The following is a 22,097-nucleotide window of genomic DNA, read 5'->3' on the forward strand; positions in this document are numbered from 1 at the left end:
GGGGAAGAGACCCCTGGCGCGGGGGGGGACCCCCGGGCGCGGGGAGGGGAAGAGACCCCTGGCAATGGGGGGACCCCCTGGCGCGGTGGGGGAAGAGACCCCTGCAATGGGGAACCCCCGGCGCGGGGGGAAGAGACCCCTGGCATGGGGGGACCCCCTGCGCGGGGGGGAAGAGACCCCTGGCAAGGGGGGGACCCCCGGGCGCGGGGGGGGGAAGAGACCCCTGGCAAGGGGGGGGACCCCCTGGCGCGGGGGGGAAGAGACCCCTGGCAATGGGGGGGACCCCCGGGTGCGGGGAGGGGAAGAGACCCCTGGCAAGGGGGGGGACCCCCTGGCGCGGGGGGCAAGAGACCCCTGGCAATGGGGGGGACCCCCGGGCGCGGGGGGGAAGAGACCCCTGGCAATGGGGGGGACCCCCGGGCGTGGGGGGGAAGAGACCCCTGGCAAAGGGGGGGACCCCTGGTGGTGGGGAAGAGACCCCTGGCAATGGGGGGGACCCCTGGCACGGGGGGGGGAGTTGCAAGCAAGGCAGGCCAGCAGTGCCCCCTGCCCCTGGCCTTTGGCACATCAGGTTCTGCCTGAGTAGCTGGCTCCGGTGCTCCCAGGCCTTTGGCGGCCATATGGGGAGGGGCACCATGGGGCTTTTCAGAAAGATGAGAAACCACGAGACCCTTCCTTTAAGCTACTGGCCCGGGGAGCAACTGCCAGGAGTCAAGCAGCATCACTACGGCCACTCATGACCACAGCAGCTGGCATGTGTCCTCCCCTCACGGACAGGATGCCAGGCTTAGGGATCTCACATCCTGCCCAAGGAAAGGAAGACAGGAGACTTCATAGCTGGGCAATTATTTGTAACTCAATCAATATTCATCTGTGATTTTATTCCCACCCCTTTTCCTTCCTGAAGGGGACGTGTCATCCGAACACAAGGGAGAATTCAGGGAGAGCCTTAGGGAAAGTTAAACGTCTGGCCCAAGAGTTGTTGGGACCCTGTACAGAACACAGAGCTCTCCAAACACTGGGAGACTTAGTGACAAACAGCACAAACCCTCAAGACCATCAGTGACCCAGCATAGACACGAGTGCTCTCAGGTCTCCTTCCCCAAGGATGGGCAAGCCACTGATCCCAAATCTTGAAGCGGGGGAATGGGAACACAATGATTCCCTGTGTTGGAATGTCGGACTCGATACAGCCATCCGTTCCCCATTCTCCTTCTGGAGTGCGAGATGGAGGAATCCACGCTGCTGTTGAGTTCTTGGGCTTAATTCACCTCTCCTGCCCATTGTCCTTTCCCACCTGCCCTTGAAAGTGCATCTCTCCGATGTCTGAGACAACACATTCACTACAGATCTTACTACATTTGTGAGATAAACATTTAAAACCCATACAGATTAAGATGCATCAGTTGTGATACATGGTGCAAATTGTGTGGAACGTGACTTCACAGCCTGCTGACCTGAAATTGGGATGCCAAAGTCAAACCTCTGTGATGAATCACCCTTCCCAAGTATATACAAAAGCTGCTGCCCGCTCCTCTGAACCAACTACACAAGATCCAGACCCAAAATGGGGGACCAAAGGGGTGTGCGTGTGTGTGAAGGGATTTATACAGGAGACTTAAAATGCTGCAGAATTCCTTCCTTGAGGGTAAAGAACTGTCTGACCTCAGTTCCATGATTCTTTATTTCTGCTGTAAAAGACTTTCAATAACAAAAGGAGACCCTGAACTAAGTCCCCCAAAAGGATTTTATGACTGTCTGGTTTTATACTCCTGCCCATTACCACCCTCTCAGCAGCTTTCATGCAAAAATCTATAGCAATAGCGAAGACCCTAGTTGACTTCATGGAGTATAAAGAAAAGGAGGACTTGTGGCACCTTAGAGACTAACAAATTTATTAGAGCATAAGCTTTCGTGAGCTACAGCTCACTTCATCGGATGCATTTATGCTCTAATAAATTTGTTAGTCTCTAAGGTGCCACAAGTACTCCTTTTCTTTTTGCGAATACAGACTAACACGGCTGCTACTCTGAAACTTGTCTTCATGGAGTATCTGGCACATTGCTCTTTTCGGGGTCAAAGGAAGGGATTTTAGGGTAGGGATTTTGTTTCTCTCTTTGTCACATTTGGGGGGGTTGGTCGGGTTCATTGGGCAGAAGGGAGTGTCGTTATGAGTCATTCTTTTGCTGGAAAAGCCGTTTTGAAAAGGAATGCTTTGCTGTGTTTCCCACCGACTCAAGACTTTAGATTCACCTGAGTGCCTCCGGAAGTTTGCTCCCTAGCAGAGGATGCTTTGTCCCTTGCTGGGTGATCTGCGTAGTCTCAGACACAGCTGTCATGGTGGCTCAGAGATCAAAATCCAGTCTTTCACAGAGCTGGGGCATCATCCATTAACGGAACTTTTCTTTCTGCTTGGAAGTAATCTCTCCACACCTGCTGTGCAGTCTGTTTCCCCAGCACTCGGTGTTATCTTAGTGCTGCTCTTTGCATGCAATACAGCTAAAGTCTGGGGGGCAGGGGCTAATGAAAGAAACTCTCAGCACTGCCAAGCCTGGTGTCCAGGGAAATGACGGAGTGGCACAGCCAGGGGCACTGGAAGAGTGCGTCTGGTGGCGGGTGCTGAGAGCCATTGAACCAAACTGTGAACCCTGGATATAATGGAAACCACTTCAAGTGTGGAGGTGCTGCAGCCCCCCACCCCGAGTTGCAGAATCTGTGGGTGTAGCCTCTGGGCCCCACATCTGGAGGAGATCAGCATGGCCAGTAGCAGAACTGGAGGCCAAGGGCCCAGGCTTCGAAAGGCCTTGGAGGCCGAGCGCTCTTGATGCTCCCACACCGCAAGGCTGGCCCAAGCAGGGCGGGTGCAGCAAAGCCAGGGTGCAGCTACCCTTGGAAACCTGGTCAAGTTTAGACTGGGGGGAGGGGCATGGCAATGCAGAGAACATCTTAGGCACTGTGCTGACACTTAATGTGGAAACCGCCCCCCACAGTCTGGAGCTACTAACCCGGGGGTGTCAAGGTAGGATCAGATCCCTGGGTGAGGTCATGGCTTTTCATCTATATTTTCAATGTTGCTGTTTTTAAGCACGCAGAAAGACAAACCCACTAAACTAACGGTACGGCTCCTCCAGCCTGGGCCAGCCCCAGCAGCCAGCCCCGGCGCAATTGGAAGAGGATCGCCAGCCTTTCCCGAAGCACTCCCTCGTTATGGGGGAGCCCTAACCGAGGCCCCAGAGATGCAGGGGAGCTGCCCGTAAGCGTGTGCACTGCGACACAGGATCACCAGCACCATCGCGCGCTGCGAGGGAAGGGAGCGGCTGTGTTCGTGTCCCCTTTGCCATGGAACGCTTCTGGAATAGAATTCACCCCCAAATCCCAGAGCCCCGGGCTTTCGCTCGGGGCACCAACTTTCTAATGCCCTGAGGTGGGGGGTGTGACCCTCACTCTGCCCCTGGCCCTGCCCCCACTCCATCCCTTCCCCCCAAAGCCCCACCCCCACCCTGCCTCTTCCTGCCCTGTTCCACCCCTCCCCCGAGTGTGCCCCGCCCTCACTTGTCCCATCTCCCCCCAGTGTCTCCTGCGCGCTGCAGAACAGCTGATCGAGGTACTGGGAGGGAGGGGGAGGTATTGATTGGTGGGGCCTGCTGGCAGACAGGACACACTGGGCGGGACCAATGGGGGAGCTGCTGGTGGGTGCTCAGCACCCTCCATTTTTTCCCATGGGTGATTCAGCCACAGAGCACCCCCAGAGTCAGTGCCTGTGCTATCAGCCCCTCCTGCTCAAAGCCAGTGGGGTGACCAGCAACGTCCCCTCTAAGTTTTCCCAGCCACGTGTGGAATGAATTCTGTTCTGCGCACCTATATGGAGGTAGCGTGTGACACATCACCTTCATATTGGTGCACAGAGCAAAATTCATGTGGTGGGGGTGGGGCCGAGGGGTTCGCAGTGTGGGAGGGGGATCAGGGCTGGGGCAGAGGGTTGAGGGGGGGTATGAGGGCTCCGGTTGGGGGTGCAGGCTCTGGGGTGGGGCTGGGGGGCTCTGGGCTGGGGTGTGGGCATGAGGGCTCTGGGGTGGGGCTGGGGATGAGGGGCTTAGGGCTGGGGCGTGGGGGTGCGGGCTCTGGGGTGGGGCTGGGGATGAGGGGCTCAGGGCTGGGGCAGAGGGTTGGGGTGTGGGAGTGAGGGCTCCAGCTTAGGGTGAAGGCTCTGTGGTGAGGCCGGGGATGAGGGTTCACTGTGTGGGAGGGGGCTCAGGGCTGGGGCAGGGGGTTGAGGTGTGGGGGTGGGGGTGAGAGCTCTGGGGGGGGGTACAGGTTCTGGGATGCGGATGAGGGGGCAGGAGGGAGCTCCCCCCAGATGTCTCTCCCCGCAGCAGCTTCGGGGCTGGGGGCGTGGGATAGGCACCTCTCCCCTTGGCCGCGGAAGGTCCACAATGGGGGTAGGACTGGGGAAGGGGTGCTTCTTCCCCAGCCATGGCAGGTCCACACAGCCGCGCAGCTTAGAGGGAACTTCGGTGACCACACTCGCCCCTGCTAGAAAACTAACCGGCCAACCAAGAGGACCCTGATGCGTGGGAGAAGGAGCTGACACAGCTGAACTGAACCATCCTTCCATACTCCATCCACCTCAACACGCGCAGATCTACATCGGTGACTGAACGCTCCTTCACACAGCACTTCAACAGACACACAAAACCCAACCAACTTATATCACCTACAGAAAACCCCAGCTACATCTCTGCGGCTCTGGGAGGTGAGAGAGGGCAAATTTGGAAGGCACCCCTGTCCAAAGGTGCAGGATGACCATAAAGCTAGAGAGGGTTTTTTGGGGGGAGAGTTCACATTTTCTTATGCTTGAGGGGATGATGGATCCCGGTGAGGTTTCATGCCCAGAGGATATAAATAAAATGGCTGCTCTGGACAGCCTGAGTGACACCCAGTACCCAGAGAAATTAAATAGCTTCACTTTCAGGTCAAGAAAGAAATCAGTGGGACTCACGATCAGATGCAGTGAATCAGGATTGTGCTGCTGTAATGTGAGGGATTCTGCTTCGTGGGTTTATACCCCGAGCACACCCCAGCTGAGCGGGATGGAGGGGGGCATACAGAAATAGGCCACACTGTACCAAAAAGTAACGTGTTGCCAAACTAGTTTTAAATAGTCATTGGCCAGAGGATTATTACAGTGTTGTACCAAGTCTAACATCACAATGACAGTGTGTTATTCAAACGCACGGACCATCCATCACAAAGGCTGCTGCTGCTAATAAAAAAGAGCATATGGAAAACCTAACCTCTACATACAGCACTCCCAATATCAGTGAGTAATAATATTACCTCGCTCTCGTCTAGCGCTTTTCATCAGCAGAGCTCAAAGCACTTCACAAAGCAGGTAAAGTAATGAACAAAGTCAATGTTCCAGCTACTTAGCCTGATCACACTGACTTGCGTTAAAGCCAAAGGCAACTACATGACTTCAGTATCTCCAGAGGGGGCCAAGGTGGAAAGTACAGGGTGCAACAAGAGGTACAAAGAAAGGGAGATAAAAGCAGGAAACGCAGGCACTGCCCTACTGGCTCAGAGCACGGCTCCATCTAGTCCGATGTGCTGAGAGTGGCTTGGACCAGCTGCTTCAGAGGAAGGAGCCAGAACGTCCAGAATAATCTGGGATAATCTGCTCCTAGTTCATCTTAACTCCGGGACATTGAGCTAGGATCTGAAACATCATGATCTTGGCTATTTCTACTACAAACCTTGAGAGGCTCAAGTCAGGATGAGGGCCCCAGTGTAAAGGTGTCGTACAAATTTACAGAAATACAATCTCAATCCCAACGAGCAATTTTATTTTTAAATTGGTTGTTCCTGTTACCCCTACAAATGTCCAATCCTTTTCTGAATCCTGCTGAGCTCTTGGACTCAGCAATCTTGTGGCAGTGAGTTTCAGAGGCAATGCATTGTCAAAAATGTTTTTTTCAGTTTCTGTTGCCTTTCAGTCTGTCCCCTTGTTCTTGTATCAGAAAAGATAACTAGAAGCACTATTTGATTATTTTGGACCCCTCCATCACACCTCTTCTTCCTCCTCAAAACCTTCTCATTTTTCCTGTACAGAAGACTCTTCATGCCCCTAACCGTTTTCACTACCCACCCGTTAACCCCTTCATAGATTCATAGATACTAAGGTCAGAAGGGACCATTCTGATCATCTAGTCCGACCTCCTGCACAGCGCAGGCCACAGAATCTCACCCACCCACTCCTACGAAAAACTTCACCCATGTCTGAGCTATTGAAGTCCTTAAATCATGGTTTAAAGACTTCAAGGAGCAGAGAAGCCTCCCTCAAGTGACCCATGCCCCATGCTACAGAGGAAGGCGAAAAACCTCCAGGGCCTCTCCAATCTGCCCTGGAGGAAAATTCCTTCCCGACCCCAAATATGGCAATCAGCTAAACCCTGAGCATATGGGCAAGATTCACCAGCCAGATACCCAGGAAAGAATTTTCTGTAGTAACTCAGATCCCATCCATCTAATATCCCATCTCAGGGGATTTGGCCTATTTACCCTGAATATTTAAAGATCAATTACTTACCAAAATCCCATTATCCCATCATACCATCTCCTCCATAAACTTATCAAGTAGAATCTTAAAACCAGATAGATCTTTTGCCCCCACTGCTTCCCTTGGAAGGCTATTCCAAAACTTCACTCCTCTGATGGTTAAAAACCTTCGTCTGATTTCAAGTCTAAATTTCCTGGTGGCCAGTTTATACCCATTTGTTCTTGTGTCCACATTGGTGCTGAGCTGAAATAATTCCTCTCCCTCTCCTGTATTTATCCCTCTGATATATTTATAGAGAGCAATCATATCTCCTCTCAACCTTCTTTTAGTTAGGCTAAACAAGCCAAGCTCCTTAAGTCTCCTTTCATAAGACAAGTTTTCCATTCCTCGGATCATCCTAGTAGCCCTTCTCTGTACCTGCTCCAGCTTGAATTCATCCTTTTTAAACATGGGAGACCAGAACTGCACACAGTATTCCATGTGAGGTCTCACTAGTGCCTTGTATAACGGTACTAAAACCTCCTTATCCTTACTGGAAATACCTCTCCTGATGCATCCCAAAACCACATTAGCTTTTTTCACAGCCATATCACATTGGCAGCTCATAGTCATCCTATGATCAACCAATAATCCAAGGTGCTTCTCCTCTTCCGTTACTTCTAATTGATGCGTCCCCAACTTATAACTAAAATTCTTGTTATTAATCCCTAAATGCATAACCTTACACTTCTCACTATTAAATTTCATCCTATTACTATTACTCCAGTTTACAAGGTCATCCAGATCCTCCTGTATAATATCCCGATCCTTCTCTGAATTGGCAATACCTCCCAGCTTTGTATCATCTGCAAACTTTATTAGCACACTCCCATTTTTTGTGCCAAGGTCAGTAATAAAAAGATTAAATAAGATTGGTCCCAAAACCGATCCCTGAGGAACTCCACTGGTAACCTCCCTCCAACCTGACAGTTCGCCTTTCAGTAGGACCCGTTGCAGTCTCCCCTTTAACCAATTCCTTATCCACCTTTTGATGTTCATATTGATCCCCATCTTCTCCAATTTAACTAATAATTCCCCATGTGGCACGGTATCAAATGCATTACTGAAATCTAGGTAAATTAGATCCACTGCATTTCCTTTATCTAAAAAAATCTGTTACCTTTTCAAAAAAGGAGATTAGGTTGGTTTGGCACGATCTACCTTTTGTAAAACCATGTTGTATTTTGTCCCATTTACCATTGCTTCGCTTGCTGCTGGGCCATGAACAAGAGGGGGTGACCAGTCCTGAACCCAGCATTTGGGTTAAGGCCCTGCCATTGAGATAGAAGAAGAGCTATTTTTATTATTTTCTATATACTGAGGTCGTTTGCTTTTTGACTCCCACTGAGATGTCGTCACCGGACTATCCACAGTAACCCCTCGGCCCCCCTTAATTTAGAAGCCAGCATTGTGCATGAGGAATTCCTGTTATTACCTTGATCTCTCTGCCATCACACTGCCTATCCATTTAGCTTTGGGTTCTTCACTCCCGCAGTCCAATTCTCCCCCACAGACTTGGGCTGTGGGGCCTAGAACATGCTGAGATTCAGAGACCCAGACACTGGGCAGGTGAAGCAGGGATGAGAGGAGAGTAGCCATATTTGGGTTACTGGGTGGTGTGGCTGTTCGTTCTCCACACAGCGGTGCCTCCATTCTGACCTGTCAGGAACATTACACAGGGCTGTCATTGCGTGCAGTCTGGCTGCTGGGGTCCGACCATGCAGACCCAAGCCAGAAGCAGAACTGGGCCATACCTAGCATGCTTTGGCTGGGATTCGAAGAGGTCCGTTTTCAATGTTCTCACCATTCTTGGCTACTGTAACGGCACAAGTGGAATCAACTCCTTTGATAAAGTATGGGATCTTGTGGGGCTCAAGCTTCCTCCTGGGAAAGTCACAGAAATGTAGGGCTGGAAGGGACTCTGAGAGGTCATCTAGTCCAGCCCCCCACGCGGAGACAGGACAAAGTACACCAGGCCTAGAATGGTCGGGAGCTGCCCCTGCAGCAAAGCTGACCTGCCCCGTGGGTCTGCTCCCCGGAACAGAGACCCTGCACCCCACGGCGCTGGCAGATCTCCTAGAGAGCAGGGAGGATGACTGGTAGCACAGTTTGGTCAAGTAAACACAGACACAAGTGGTTTGGTTTGGTTTTTTACTACAGTTACATACAGAAACTATTCAAACAGAACGCAGACCACAAAAGTAACAGAAGAAATCATTCCCGACAGCGTCAGAACCAGCCCTCTCAAACGGGATTCGCCACGTGTAGTGCTCAGGCACCGGGAGGAGGCGAGCTGTAGCAGTAACCAAGCCAGGGGCTGCACATGCTCTCTTGACAACCCTCTAGCAGCGCTCCTCAGCCCTGACTTGCAGCAGTCCCCGCTAGTCCAGTCCCACGCCTCCCTGATTCACCTGCCAGCTGTGCCACACTGCGAAGTGGTTCTGCGAGACAAGTGTCCAGAGGCTAGATTGAGACCCACCCACCCTCATCTACTTTGAACACCAGCCTCAAGCTGAATCCCAGAGTTAGAATTAACCCTCTCCCCCCCCCCCCGCGCCCCACCTGCCCGTTCTAGCCCTGCTATATAGAATGAACTAAAGGAACGAGAACACAAATAAAATCAGGCCAATTACAGAGAGGACATACGATCCCGCAAACAAACCATTAGCTTTTAAATTATTTTAATTCTACATTCACTAGTTAAATAAATTACCCACAGTAAATACTGTAAGGAGGTTTGTGGTCTGCCAGTCTTCAGCCCTGGCATGAAGAGACGTGCTACAATCTTTATTTGTCTAGTACTGAACTAGACACGTAAGGCTCAGCTACTGTGTATGAATTTTCCAATGTCCAGTACGGACAGGGTGACCTATGCAAAGGAGTTGAGGGACAAGGGCGAGGAGAGAGAGAACAGCTTTGCAAAAAAAATAGTTAATTTAAAATTTTTTGACCATCACACCCAGGAAATCCGTTCAGTGGAGTCTGGCTGGCAGCTGGCCAGGGACTCCCGGACACAGCCACCGATTCAGGAAGGCATTTTAAAACCGCAAACCCAAAGGGAGCAATGGACACAGCTCTTATGGAACGCCATCTCTAGCAGCTGGACTCTGATGAGTAACCCCAGCTGGAGTCCCCACTTTACCAGGTACTCCCCCTCACTGCAATGTGCTTTTCTCAGTCTAATGCTTCGGTCGGATGTGGATATACAGTTGCTTCTCCATTCGTTTTGCACTGTTAGAACTAATACTAATATACAAGAACTTTTGTAATACTGTACAAGGGCCCTGTCTTTTGGCTTCCAAAGAGATTACCTGCCATTGTCTTAGTGAAGCAGTACAAACAGTAACCACAGGGGAAGACTGTGCATTCAGTCCCATTCAGACACAATTTGGTCACATCACTCCCCAGGCCTGGGCCACAAAGACTGGCCCAGGCTTATGCAAATTTAAGTCTGCACCTGACCAATAATCTCAGTCCCACCTTTCAGAAACGGGGAACACATGGCTACTCCAAAGCACAATTCCTTGTGCTTACAGGAGAGAGGAATCTAGAGGCAAAAAAAGCAGACAGAAACATTCAGTGGCAACAAGAGAAGAGAAAGAGGAAGAGTGGTAGCAATACCTCTTCAATGAAATCCTGCAGACACATTCATTCAACTAGTATCTGCTGAGGGCTCCAGAGGAATGTTCCTGGGAAAGGAAAGGGTTCCACTTTTCCCATAGCCATCCTTTGAAAACAATGGCTGATATTAAAGGCACATAGCAAACAGTATGTAAAACAGTATGACACAAAAGAGGAGTAGGGAGAGATCTACACAAACGAGGGAGGATCAGATGACAGTAATGGTCTCTGCCCGGACAGGTTTGTCACGTGCAGCCCATGGCACTGTGCATGCTATTGGGAAGCACCCTATGGTGCAGGAGACGCAGAGTTGCATTAAATCACAGCTGACGGGCTGGGTCTCAATTTTGCCTTAATATTGGGAACTCTCAGAGATTGTGCCCGTTTCACTCAAAGTTGCTGTCTGACGACATCTTCTGCTCAATTCATGCAACTATCACACAAAGACTAAAGGAATCTCGTTAAATGTGCAAACTGGAGGTTCCTGCCTGAATCTACAGAAGAGAGTTGCATTAAAAAAATCTGTTCCATCTGAATTCAAGGCCTACCGGAGTTGTCTTTGGAGAGAAGACTAATATTCCGACACTGATTATCCCTGTGTTGCATAAAATGCCTGTGGCTTCCCTTATCTTCATGGGGAAGACGGGCCATGGAGATTACAGGGCTACACTTTGATCTAAGCAGCAGCACTGTGCATTGGCAACCATCCCACACAAGCTGCATCCCTCAATTAAAGAGATGAGGACAGCTGCATCCGTTTTACATACTAATTAGGTGGGGACCCCAACCCCTGCAAAGTAGCCAGTGTGGTGCTCAGCTGGGCAAGCCCGGGAGCACCTCCCTTTGACAGTAGCACAGGAAGACTCCACTGCCACTGGGCATCATCTAAAGCAAAGTGCACAGAAAACGGCCAGATTCTTCCCATCAACCAAATGAAGATAAGCAAAGCGACCTCCTGCCATGGGAGCCAGTTGCTTGGGACAAGAGTTACCAAATACATAACAATTTACCCTCAGAAACTCACCAGCGTTCACCCTACACACTCGGAGAACTGGAGGAACCCTCTTGGAGATGAAAGCATAGTAACCTGGACTATTGTACTAAGATTAGGCCACAAACAAGTTCAGACCTGCAGAATTTTACTAGCTTTAAAATCACCGGGGGCGGGATTGGGGAAGAGACCTGGTAAAATTATTCTACCCTGAAAAGTTTGGAGGTTGCCACAAATTCTCCTTAGGTAGCCCCATGTACTAGAAAATGAGTAAGTCCCGAGGTAATCTTCTGAAAGGAGAAGCTGATGTGGGGAAAACCCAGCATGCAAACTACACATGGATTGAACCCAGAAGCGTCAAGAGCTGGTATTAAGAAATATAAAATGAGTCCTTCCTTTTCGGGGCACGTGGGGGTTGAACATTTCCAATTTTTTAAAAAGTGAATCATTAAAACAAAGCTGTACGAAGATCTCTGCAGCTGCCCATCCTCGGAGCAGCAGAATGAACACTCCAGAGGATTTGCCTGAAGTTCTCTAGGAGAATCTTCAAAGCTTCCTAATGGAATGACATCTCTTTGCCATCTCTTGATGGGTTCTCAAGCCTCCTGGGAAAAAGGCTTCCCCTGAACTAAGCCCCAAGTTGCTCTGAGCTTTCAGGATGGAAGAGGAACTCCTCAGGGACAGGATTTCTTCTGTTGAAGTTCATTTCCAAGCACATGTTTCTCATTATGCTCCATTTACTTTGGAAAGTTTTACCGCTTAATTTAGGTCTTGAAGCCATGCATAGTTCTCACCCTCCCTCCAACAGCTCATATTAATGCACAGCGCCTTTGTGTTTCAATTCTGTGCTTCTCAGTAGCCCGTTCCATGAAGCTGTTACTGAAGTTCTACCACTCGCACAGCTGATGCCAGAACTTGGATTTCTTTGGTCACCGGATTCAGAGGCAGTTGCCTCAGTAGAAAACACATGAATATACCAGGTGTATTAGCAAACCAGTGGCACTGGTTATAGAGTGATCAATGCCTCCCAGTCTATACTAAATGGAAAGTGACAGGTATTGCAGAACATTCCTAGGGTGACCTTTAATGACTCTAGAAAATACTCACCCTCCTGCCTCTGCAACAGTGGGAAAAGGGCTTTGGTACATGGGAAATATACCTACCTTGTGCACTGATTAGTTTGCATGGTGGCTTTAACTAATTCTCATACTCTATTACAGGACTTAACGTAGCAACTCCTTCCTGATAGATGCACTGTGCTTATCTGCCGCACATGGTATTTTCCAGTTACACTAGGATAGGCAAATCCTTCCTCAAGGTGACTCAACTCTTTACTCGTGAGCTTCTTAGAGCCTTAGGAGAAGGCAAGTCTAAGTTTCACAAATGCCAGGGCTGGTAGTCTTCACTTCCCAAATGTTATAGTCAAGACACTTCTAGATCACTTTTGGTCATTCCAACGATGCTACTCTGAAGATACCTGCCCCAGTGCCGCCCTACTCTGCGTAAAGTGAACAGAGCACTAAGTGTCCATGTAATCCAACATGACATGCTCTGTCATGCTGATGTTACCCACATCTGGCCATCCTCTCCTGGAAGGTCTGCAGAACATTGGAATCCCCGATACTCCAGTAGGATCAATAATCCAGTGGATACCTTGTCCTGTTCAAAACAGTTAACAAGGACAGGTTCAAAGAGCTATTACTAGTCACAGAAGGAAGTAGTGATCTGTACCAGACTGCACTGGAGTTCTTCCTCCTCGTAAAAAAACAAGCTCCATTCATGTGGCACTGCCTGAGCCAGTCAGCTACCACACAACGGCCCCCAGTGAGGGGAATTTCTGTTTCCTTGACAAGGCTTTGTGCATTTGACATAAAGGAACAAACTGCACTACAAACTGAACAACTTCAGGCTGGGACAATGGGAAGACAACTGCGATTCAAGTTCCCTTACCATAACCAAGGGGAAGTCTCAGTCTGCCCCTGGTATTTGACTCCACTCTAGACTTTTCCAAGCAAGGGACTCTGATCGTGGCCAACTTGTTCTGAATGGCTTTTCCTGAGGGCACCATCTTTCCTGAACTGGCTTCCAACCTATCCTGTAAGCGATTAGATCTCAGGAAACAGCACTAAATGGTGTCAACCTTTGGTGATACCTTCAGTGTTGCTAACACAGAAGACAGGCAACCCTGACACTATCCATTTTGAAAAAATTTACATTCATCACAAAAAAAGTTCCTCTGAAGTTTTACAAGGTGGTCTGACCTGCTCTACGGGCACTGTAGTGTTGTGGTCATTCTTAGACACTCAAAACCGTCACCAAATATAGACTGGCCATTTGCATGCTATTTAGTCTGTCAGTCTAACATGTAGCATGTGAGAATAACAAAGAGTAACAGGACTAACGGGAAAATGGCTCTTTGGTATTTAATCAAAAGAAAGCTATAATAGATGTTATTCCTCTGAAGCGACGGAGAAGCCTATGTAAAATGACAGCTTACAATTCTAGCAAGTCAGTGTTAGACATTTCACACACCTGGGGCTCTAGCAGCAGAGATTCTGCTCACAAGGTGAGGGAGGGGAGACGTGAAGGAAGGGGCTGCGCCTGTAGCACATAAGCTCAGACTCCAACCTCCACACGAGACAGTCACAGCAGCAGCTAATGGAAAGTAATTTTTTCTTTGTAAATCTCACATCCACTCTAATTGAGCATTTTGAACAAGCAACTTTTAACCTGGCAGTAATACCTTCATTCTATGAAACTCTATGTCTCTTTAAAAGACGTCACTAAGATTTCAAGACACTATTAAGACTATTAACTAGGCTTCATGCTATAAACATTCTCCTATTCCATGGGGCACAGCAGAAAGACTCATCCAGTTACCAATAAAAGGGCTCGAACTCCCAGTGGCCACTGCCTTTAGAACGGCCAGTGGGAGGTGAAAAAGCTAGGCTGGAAAGCTGACATGATTCAGAATGAAAACCCAGGGCAGAAGAAGCTTCATGACAGAAAGTAAAACAGTAATAGCTTCTTTGTAGGCAGCATCTGCGAGAGGTTTCCATGATTTACATCATACCCAATCCAGTTATTCCTTAAAAATAAAATTAGATAGCCTGACTTCAGTGGGCATAGTTACTGGGTGGCTGGTCTTGAATACACGGCATTAATGAGCTTGTGATAGTGTTTTCATCCACCACCAGTAATACCCCACATTTACATTTCTTAAAAATAGTGTCAAGTGAAACATCCCTGTAGATCTCTTCACAATTTGGTGACTGGCTGCACTATCCCTGTCCATAAACATGCTGTATATATTTCATATATAAAAAATATTCTCACACTGTAAAATTGCATAATTACTTGAAGAGCCTGCAACTCGTTTCTTTTTTCTTGTTTCACAAGAAACTCAAGTTTTGGCAAAACTGCAAAGGGACAGAATTTCACCCTGCATTCCGAAAAGTCTGCAAGAATTTAGGTTTGGTTTCTACATAGGTCCTCATCTTGTCTAGATAAAATCTCAACCTGTGCTATATTGCAGGGCTGGAGGAAGCATGAAACTGTAGAAATGACCTTGGGATTGTTTCTTCATGATGTGCAATACAAAATAAACTAGAGATACAGTATTTTGTTTGCAACAGTCCAGGTGGTGTTTGTGGGGGAAGGGAAGGAGAGGGGACATTGAACCATTCTGATCCATTCGCCATTAGCACACTCCTGAAAAAAATGCTCCAATAACCTGTTCTAAGTTATTTGAGAACAAGAGCATCTTTGCTTGGAAATTACCAGGAAACCCCACTCAGTCCAGGAGGTTCATGTCACAACCCCATGAGAGATCATGCAATGCTCAGCGTGTCTGCTTTTCATAATCTTCACCCTGCATCTTAAACTTCCATTTACAAACCATGGCAATGGTTAACTCCACTGGACCAAAAGGTTGTGGCGAAAGGAACTCGGAACAAAGGGTTAGTTTACACAAACTAGACACAAATGGGGACTCTGGTTCTTTGGAACACTTTCATATGTAATGCACTACAGCTCCATCATTTCTCCCCACTCCCATCCTTTTCCCACAGAAAGGTGGAACGTCAGCCCAGCCAGCACAAGTTCCACAAACTCCCCCAAACACCTCATTAGTGTTTTGTTTTGTTTTTGGAAGGGGAGGGTGGGGGGTTGGAATCCCCATTTGTTTTATTTTACTGATACAATAGACAGAGGACCAGACTGCACAAGTAATAATGAACTAGGCTCTCCCAAGCCCTAAATCACAGCTAGACTTGTCTCTGTGCTCCCCACCCCAAAAGCAAAACAGGAAACTGAAATGTATCCAGTTCATTCAAGCCACATGAGATCTGAAAGGAGGGGGAGAAAATAACACCACTGCCTCCCTTACAGCCCCACAACTGCCACATGTAGATTGTGCACTGTACCATGACAACAAAACTCTGTCTATTCACATATACTGAACTGCTTGGATCGCTGGCTCCCCAACTTGCCCTCACCACAGCATACCAAAGAGCTCTCGGTATGCTGCCAGCACCTGCAGGTTTCCCAGCAGTCACCCCCACATGCCAGTCCTCTACACGGACCTGGCTCCATTCTTGTCTGTCCCTGGGGAGGATGGGGAAGGGAAGGGAAGGAAGGCTGTGACTGCTTACACTGTTGCATACACATGCAGACGTTTTGTTGTTTTTTTCCTTTTAAAATGATCAAATTACTGTGAAATCACAACTGGCACAGGCAGCCATACGAGGTAACTATGGTTCAGTGGTGCTTTCTTGGTAACTTCCAGCATAACTCAGCCTTGCCTATTTCTGTATCTGGAATATAAAAAGCCGCAAGTTGATGTTCTTGGCAGCCAGCAGTTTGTTACATTCCACAGAGTCGATGATGGGGAGCGGCACGTACTCCGTCTCATTGTTCTCATTGGTGAAGACGAAGTGATAGATCACGGGGTTGATTTTCACGTCGTCGTAGGGCCCCTTCAAGAGCAGGAAGGAACACTCCATGGGGGAACTGATCTTGCTTTTCAGAATGAGCTGGAAGGAGAGGGTGCGCTTGCAGGACAGGTTGGGGTTGCGTTCGGAGTCGTTGACTCGGGCCTTTAACACCCAGGTCTGGTTGAGCACGGTGAACCTGGGTGTTTCATAGTACAGGCGGGTGATGAAGTCATCGGTTCTATAGGGACGGAACTGAACTTCTGCAACACAACAAAAGAGGGTGGGGGAGAAAACACAGACAGACAATTAACCAGAGCAGCTGGCAGCCTGAACAATCGAGCTCATGTTACCTGTAGCTATTGTGCAGGACCTTTCTTGACATGGCATAAGGAGGCAATTGGGGTTGGGGGTGACCACTCAAAGCCAGTGTCAGGAGAAATGGGACTTCTTGGGAAGGAACTCAATGCACTTTAATAGTCCATCGAAAACAGTAAATACAGGAAGCACTTTTAAGATGTATAAAATTGAGGGGAGGGAAAGGGAAAGGGGAGAATAAAATACAAACAAGGTTAATCAAATCCACTGAATACACCACCTTATAAACATAGGGACTGCCAAACTGGGTTGGACCATCTAGTCTAGCACCCTCTCTCTGACAATGGCCAGAATCAGATCCTTGCCAGGAAGGCTGAAGTAACCCCATTTGTAGACAGTGAATCCCCAGTCTCTGATGGGTATAGGTCTGGAGGCATGAGGGTTTATATGCTGTAGATATTTGCATATTTAGTGTAATTGTTGCTATTCTGAGTATCAGTGTCTAATCCTTTTCTGAATTCTTAGCCTTGGTAATATCTTGTGGCAGAGTCTCACAAGTCAACTGGTTGTTGTGTAAAGAAGCATTTCCCTATATCAGTCTGAATTTGTTGTTACAAGGTAAATGACACGCTAATGTTAGCTTGTGGTGAGTGGGTGATGCACACAGCACACAATTACACAGAATCAGTCAGTTGCCTAAGTGGGTCTGACTGATGCAAATGATCTACATTAATTTGGTTATAAACCATGCCATCAAGAATGGCAAGATGGATGGGCCCTTGCCACTTGTTTCTTTGTGATCTGTTGATGGAGAAAGAGCAGGGGAAACAGGCAATAAGTGTGTAGTGAGGTCAGTCTTGTGGGAAGCTGTAGCTGATCCTAGGTATAAAATCTTGGGTGTGCCCGAACTGAGGTCTGGAGTGCATAAAAACAAGCATCACACGCAGACAGGATACAGTTCAGATAACAAAGCACATTTTATTGGGATTATGCATACAAATCTGTAATCAAGGTAATAAGGCACAATTATGCATTACCACAGTGCAAAACCAGAGAACAGGGCATGTGAAACACAGACCTTCAGGGTTCAAAGGTACAGAAAATTCCGGGTTCAGATACATAAAGAAATAACAATACATTGGGTAGAAGTGGTCCAAATTTACTTTTGCAAATGCACTCTAAAATCTAGCCCCCATTTCAAGGCACAGTCCGCTGTCAGTCCAATAAACTCTTTGCCAGCACAAAGACTTTGTCAAATCTATCACTTTTGAACAAGCACATAGTTTCAGTGAAGTCTTTACTGTACAAACCATGGAAGCTCACAGCATAACTACAGGTACAATAAACCTTTGGGTGCATTTCATACAGGTTTACATATTCTTCAAAGTTTCCAGAAGAATTAGGAAAGCACAGCAGGACACCTGGACAAAGGAGGTGATCAGTTATTCAAGCTACACAGCATTTGTAACTCAGTGCTTTGACATACACCATCATTTTACTACAAAACCCTACAATAAAAGAGCTCAGAGTCCGGCTGTATCTTCAGGGATCAAGAGGTATTATTTCTAACACACATCTCTACACAGAGAAGACATTTTTCCTAGGAAGTAACTGCTTTAGCCATAGGGGTGTAGTGTCTCAATTGCATCTCCAGTGCCATGGATAGCTGCTGAGCAGTGTTCTGCAGCACAGAATGCTACTGCTTTGCCCTGCTCTCAAAGATGCCCACCTGAGCTAATTTATCCTACAAGGGCTGGACCCGGAAAGCAGCATCAGAGCAAAGCTGGACTATCTCACTACCTAGGCAACTGTTCTAACTCAGTCTTGTGCTCGAAGTGGACGCTACAGAACATCGCTCCCCTCCTCAGCACCAACTACTTACGTGTATCCACTGGCAGCAATGGATGTAATGCCGGGAAAAACCAGAATCCGGGCTAAGCGGATCAGCTAACAAGACTGCTCCGTTTTTCGTGATCTGAGCTCCCAGCACAATCCATTTGCTACACACCGGCCTCAGTAAGTTTCACTAAGGACTCAGCTCCAGATTTAAAAAGCAAAGTGATCAATGCAGCAGGATGCTAGAGTGGCTATCACTGCAACTACAAAAATCACCTTTCTGCCTCACATGGGACAGGCAAGCAGAGACCTTGAGCAGTACGAGGTTATCACACACAGCTCCCTTCTGGGACAGCAGAGCATCCATTGCTCCTCAGAATGGAGGAGGAAAGCTAGCCGAGACCAGGAGATCTTCCCTCTGCGCTCCTCTCTGTGGGGCTGCTAAATATTTATGGTAAGGGAAATGTGTTTTCCCCACCCACACCCTTTCCCCTCCATACCCTTTTCAGAGTTTCTCTTCCATATTATTTGCCTGCAAGTACCTCAAGCACAAACAAATCTTAAAGAGCAATTCTCCGGGCCGACTTTTGCACTGATGTATCAATAAAGTAACCAGCTTCCTTGCGTGTTTCATTGCATTGTTTAGTTGTTAATTCAAAGTTAATTTGTATCCCTCTTCCCCCCTCCCCACCCTCATAAGTTGCCATTTGAGGCAGACAATAGACAGCTCTGCACTGGGGTTTTTCTTCACCCAAAGGAAAAGCAAGAACAGGAGGCACTCAAATATGAGAAATGACTACGTATTACGAAGAGCGCTCTCCAGGAGATGGATACAAAACCAACAGCACGAAGACCCATGTGAAAGATAAATTAAGCTTTTTGAATAGCTCACCAACTGTGTGTGACCCAACCACAGGAACCAGAACGTAATGTGAGGAGCTGTAATTCTCATGCAGTGGAAACGAGAGGCCTATCACGTAGGGTCAGTGTGTGTGGGCGGGTCACTTCAGTTATTAATACACGGGACTCCAGTTGGAAGGATGTATCAGATGACAGATAAGGGGTCTGGATGCTGTCTAATTTCATTTTCACTTGCAGTAAAACAAAGAAACAGCACAGGCAACACTGGTTTTATATTCTTATTATTCTGGTCTTGTTCATCAATCCAGTGGATGCAACTACAGCACCTTACCTGCAGCTAGGAAGTGGCCTTCCTCCCCACTCGACACAAGTGCTGCTCCGTGGACTAGCCATCAAGGGAAGCAGCGCCATAAGAACTGAGGTCAGCTCCTGTCCAGAGCCCAAGCACATAACCTGTGAAACAGGTCCAGTCTTCACCAGTTCCGAGGCCCCGAAATCCTGCATTCGCCTCCTGAATCCAAACCCCACCTGACACCAGGACAATGAAATCTGCTGCTACTGAGCCAACTCTTAACATGGCTGACTACCCCTCCATCTCCGCCCAGCACTAAGCAAGGAACACAGACACGAGCTAACCCAACTGCCAAGCAGACAGGGAAGGTTTCTTGGAGAGCGCTACTGGGACAGACGCACTGCTGCCACTGTCTGCTCAGCAAAGCCCAGCTCTTCTGATCTACAGACCGGCACTGTGCATTACATAAGAAAAACAGGCTTCATCAGTACGTCAAGAACAGTAGTGCCAAAAGCAAGACACTGAAAATACTGGGTGGTGGCTGGTTTTGCCCTGTCTGAGTGATTACCTGTGTAGCCAATCTTCTCAAAGCTGAGCAGGCTGAAGATGCTGTTATACAGCTGCATTTCTTTTTTATGGGTTTGGTCCATTTCATCCAGAATCTCCATCAGTTCATTCCCAGTCTTTGTGGGGTGAGTGCACTCCGCTTCATGAACTGTCAGCTCATGGTATGGACCCTGCCACGGGCACCCAATCCGCTTGTATTTGCACTGAGTCACCCTGTTACAAAGAGAGCACAAACAGGAGTACTTGTCTGGTCTGTAGACAGACGTTGCACCACAGAATGAGATGCACAAATGGCAAATGACACTCCATGAATGAGAAGACTTTCTGTCTGATCAGAATATAGCCTCCAAAAGCAAAACCCGACCAACCTGGCAGAACAGTAACTACATCACCAGCTACCAGAATTCATCACTAAACCTCTGGGCCTCGGCATCCCAGAACCTCCATCTGTGCCAAAGAGACCTAGGGTTTTGCAAGCCAGCACGTTTGGCTGCAGTCATTTATGCTCAAATGAAACAGCTGGTCCCAGCAATGGTGTCAGTAATCCTAAACTGGGGTGGCATCTTAGTGTGTTGCCTGTAGAGCACCAGACACAGTGGGGCCTCTGGGTGCTACTGCAGTATAAATCTTCCCCAGGATTTATTTAGCTCCTGTCATTTTATGCGATGCCAAAGAACTCTATGGACTGTTTGCAGGGCTCTCTTCACTGACCGCTGAAATGTGGCACCCTCTGGGGAGTAGTAAAATAGCAACTATCCCATACCAGCAACACTCCCTTTTAAAAGCACTTGCGTAAAGTACAGAGCATAAACTGAAGTGACAGGAGGTGCCTTTTGGACTGAATTTGAAATGGAGTTTGAAAAGTCGTCAGCGCTGACTCCCTTTTCACTGCAACGAGTGCGATGGATTTTCAGCGACTACATGTGGGCAGGATTTTAAACTGAAAAAGCCCCTACAACAGCATAGCCCTGTAGTGCCAAGCTGGGGCATAGCTCCCGTAGGGGTGATGTGAATGTTGCCATTTTACCGGAGAGGGCACACAAGCAGCTTCCTGCCAGGGGCCTCCCAACCAAATCCTGACACTCAACCCTGGCCGGTTTATTAGATTTCACTTGATCGCAGTACAGCTGGAGCGCTCATGTGGACAGGCAGTTCAGTAAGTCTGAATTCCCAACAGTACTGTGTAACTGGAGCTTCTGCCCCAGCTGACATGCTGCAGTGTAGCCAGTGCTCTCTGGGCTAGTGGGCTCTGCCTGAGAGAAGCATGCCACAGGCTTCTGGCTGCTCACAACTTCACAAGGACAGGAGGGAGGGTGCATGCCGCAGGCTAGGACAATGCACTGTCTCTGCCAGTAGGCTGCGAGATACAAGCGATAGAAAACAATTATGTGCAAATCTCTGTGCTCTCAGTGCTGCTTTACAACTCTATGGAAGTAAAGCAACTTGCAGCCAAGCCAGCCACAAGCTTCACTTTCCTGTCTCACCGAGTGTGACCTGCAGCCAGACTACCTTACAAACAACAATCATTAGAAGAGGGAGCCTGCTAAGGTGTTCTACTCCAGCTCCACGTCACGGGGCCAGCACACATTGTTTCCTTGTTTTAGATGCCTCAGCGATAGACCTTCCACAGCACCTCTTTTGAAGACTATTTTGCAGCCTAACACATCTCACTGTTAGGGTATTATTGTTCTGATGTATTTTTCTCAAATGTAATCTCATTTTACTTGCTGCCCATGTTCCTAGTCTCTGGGGCTCTCCATTTTTCTGTCCTCCCTGGGGTTTTGTAACATTTGTCCGTTTAGGGTTACCTACATTCAATGTGGTTATCCCACCATAACCTTAAGGAAGATGGTCTGTAAGACTGGAGAAATCCTCCTCCCCACCTTGCCAAGACCCCAGAGGAGATGCCCTTCACTGAAGATTCTACAGCAACTGGGAAGCAAGTGAGAACTCTCAAAACAGCCTCAGCTGTAAGCAAGAAGCAGTTCAGCTATCTTTTGGCCTGACCTACAGCAGTGACGATTTCTCAGGAAAATGCAATTCTTGCTGTTTTACAAGCTTTGGAAGGCTATTTTCCAGCAGAAG

At 48.2% G+C, this 22,097-nt stretch overlaps 1 protein-coding gene across 1 annotated transcript in view; it reads right to left on the reverse strand.

Annotated features, from left to right (window-relative positions):
• Positions 1–8,732: 8,732 nt before the first annotated feature.
• CYHR1 (cysteine and histidine rich 1) overlaps positions 8,733–22,097 on the reverse strand; it is a 55,101-nt gene continuing 41,736 nt past the window's right edge. Inside the window, exons 4-5 of the mRNA XM_038393548.2 lie at positions 20,014–20,225; positions 8,733–16,401 (exon numbers count right to left, since the gene is read on the reverse strand). Of these exons, the coding sequence (XP_038249476.1) occupies positions 16,010–16,401; positions 20,014–20,225 (604 nt within the window). The 3' untranslated portion in view covers positions 8,733–16,009. The remainder of the gene's footprint in view (positions 16,402–20,013; positions 20,226–22,097) is intronic.

Source organism: Dermochelys coriacea, chromosome 2 (genome assembly GCF_009764565.3).
Source record: "Dermochelys coriacea isolate rDerCor1 chromosome 2, rDerCor1.pri.v4, whole genome shotgun sequence".
NCBI lineage: Eukaryota > Metazoa > Chordata > Testudines > Dermochelyidae > Dermochelys > Dermochelys coriacea.